Raw genomic sequence first — 2500 nt, 5'->3', positions numbered from 1 at the left:
CAATTCCATGAGGAGCAGGGGGATGCCACACACGAACAGCATTGTGAAGTAGGGGATTAGAAATGCTCCTGGGGAAAGAGTGCAAGCGGAATCCAAGAAGATGAAAGTATTAAAGTTTGAAAGTCATACGTGACTGAAATATGTATTTATAGACACATACACACACACACACACACATGTGTGTGTGTGTGCGTGTGTGTGTGTGTGTGTGTGTGTGTGTGTGTGTGTGTGTGTGTGTTGTGTTGTTTTGTTGTGTGTGTGTGTGTGTGTGTGTGTGTGGTGTGTGTGTAGTATATATATATATATATATATAATATATATATATATATATATATATATATGTGTGTGTTGTGTGTGTGTGTGTGTGTGTGTGTGTGTGTGTGTGTGTGTGTGTGTTGTGTGGTGTGTATGTATAATGTGTGTGCGTGTTTGTGTGTGTCTATTATATAATATATATATATATATATATATATATATTACATATATATATATATATATTATATATTTATATATATATATAGTATTATCTATCTATCTATCTATCTATCTTTCTCTATATATTATTATGTATGTATATTATTATAACATAACATCAATATGATGTGTATGTGTGTTGGTGTGTGTTGTGTAGTGTTTGGCATGCACAGTTCGATGTATGTGTGTGTGGTGTGTGTGTGTGTGTGTGTGTGTGTGTGTGTGTGTGTGTGTGTGTGTGTGTGTGTTCAAACACACACACACACACACTGATACCATTCTTATAAATGACACTAAGCTGATGGTGAAAAATTTAAAAACAGGACGACTCATACCTGCATGCATTTTAGCATCTCTGAACCATTGAAAGTAACTACTGGACATTGCCAGCGAGTCCTGCCCCTCGCTCGCCAATGACACAAAGGCGCCAATGTCACTTGCTTGATAGCTTTAACCTTCCTAACCTTCAGCAAATCACGTTAACACTTTTCAGCCATTTCCCTCCAATCAAAGATGGAAACCCAATAGATAGGATAAAGACTATGGTAGAACTGGAACTGTGTGTGTGTGTGTGTGTGTGTGTGTGTGTGTGTGTGTGTGTGTGTGTGTGTGTGTGTGTGTGTGTGTGTGTGTGTGTGTGTGTGTGTGTGTGTGTGGGGTGTGTGTTGTGTGTGTGTGTGTGTGTGTGTGGTGTTGTGTGGTGTGTGTGTGTGTGTCACCACACTGTCATTCTTATATGACACTAAGCTGTGGTGAAAATTTAAACGGACGTATACTGCTTTGCATTTTTAGCATCTCTGACATTGAAGTACTGTGGAATTGCAGTCGAGTCTGCCTCGCTCGCCAATGGAACAAGGCGCATGTCACTTGCTTGATAGCTTTTGCTTTCCTACTCGCAATCCGTTGACTTTTAGCATGTTCCCTCCATCAAGATGGAACAATAGATAGGATTAAGACTATGGTAGACTGGAACTGTGTGTGTGTGTGTGTGTGTGTGTGGTGTGTGTGTGTGTGTGTGTGTGTGTGTGTGTGTGTGTGTGTGTGTGTGTGTGGTGTTTATATATATATATATATATATATATATATATATATATATATATATATATATATATATATAAATTTAACGTAAGAATATATATATATATATATATATATATATATATATATATATATATATATATATAAAGTTAAACGTAAGAATGCTGTAGAACAAGGAGTTAAATGAGAGATTAAGAGAAATAGAGACAGTGAGATCGATGACAGAGAACGGCAGGACAAGGGACTCACCTCCACCGCTCTTATAACACAGGTAAGGGAATCTCCATAGGTTACCCAGACCAACAGAATAGCCAATGCACGCCAGCACAAACTGTAGCTTGTTGGCCCAGTTCAGCCGTGCCTGTGCGTCCTCCTTGGTGCCAGACCGCTCATCCTTTTGGCTATACCAGTACAAAAAATATGAATGATAAATATTTAAACTTACACTCTGAAGAAAAAAGAAAATAAACACATAATCACAAAGACGTTTACCCGGACGTGGAAGGCATTAAGGTTCTCCCTTGCCTACCTCTCCAGCTCCAGCAGCGTCTCCTTCTCCTCTCTATTCGTTTTCTCTTCGGGATGACTCGTGGCGGTGGTCGTCGAACTAACCTCTCTTCTTGCCTCTCCTTCATGCCCGCACTGTTCATCTTTCCCCTTAGAATTTCCAACGGGGACTTGGCACATGGTGTTCTTCGCTCGCTACTAAGCACCGTCAGGATTCAGTCCTGGCTGATTGGCTGAATGCCCAGTGGGAATGGCCTCTCGCCGTCAGCTCTCTTTAATTATTTAAAAAAACGATGGTTAAAAGATGTTTTTTTTCCTCAAAGATACAAATCTTGCTGCAAAAGCTCCATGCGATGACCTCCCTATGCGTACTTTTACACTATAGTACAAACTATAGTTCCACAAGCTCTCTTCATATGCGTCGACGGCAGAATCCCCGGGATGATTTATTCCATTGATTATAACTGACGAAAACTAACGA

At 39.8% G+C, this 2500-nt stretch overlaps 1 protein-coding gene across 1 annotated transcript in view; it reads right to left on the bottom strand.

The window, feature by feature from the left end:
• Positions 1-2500, bottom strand: part of LOC119582581 (sodium- and chloride-dependent GABA transporter ine-like) — a gene marked incomplete at its 3' end in the record, with an annotated part of 5948 nt that overhangs the window by 3346 nt on the left and 102 nt on the right. Inside the window, 3 exon segments of the mRNA XM_037930947.1 lie at positions 1-68; positions 1762-1913; positions 2042-2500. The exon segment at positions 1-68 is cut by the window's left edge and continues 67 nt beyond it; the exon segment at positions 2042-2500 is cut by the window's right edge and continues 102 nt beyond it. Coding sequence (XP_037786875.1) covers positions 1-68; positions 1762-1913; positions 2042-2199 — 378 coding nt within the window.

The sequence above is a fragment of the Penaeus monodon genome, chromosome 16 (assembly GCF_015228065.2).
Source record: "Penaeus monodon isolate SGIC_2016 chromosome 16, NSTDA_Pmon_1, whole genome shotgun sequence".
Lineage (NCBI taxonomy): Eukaryota > Metazoa > Arthropoda > Malacostraca > Decapoda > Penaeidae > Penaeus > Penaeus monodon.
The sequence above is the reverse complement of the archived record's forward strand: the minus strand, read 5'-3'. Positions and strand labels throughout refer to the sequence as shown.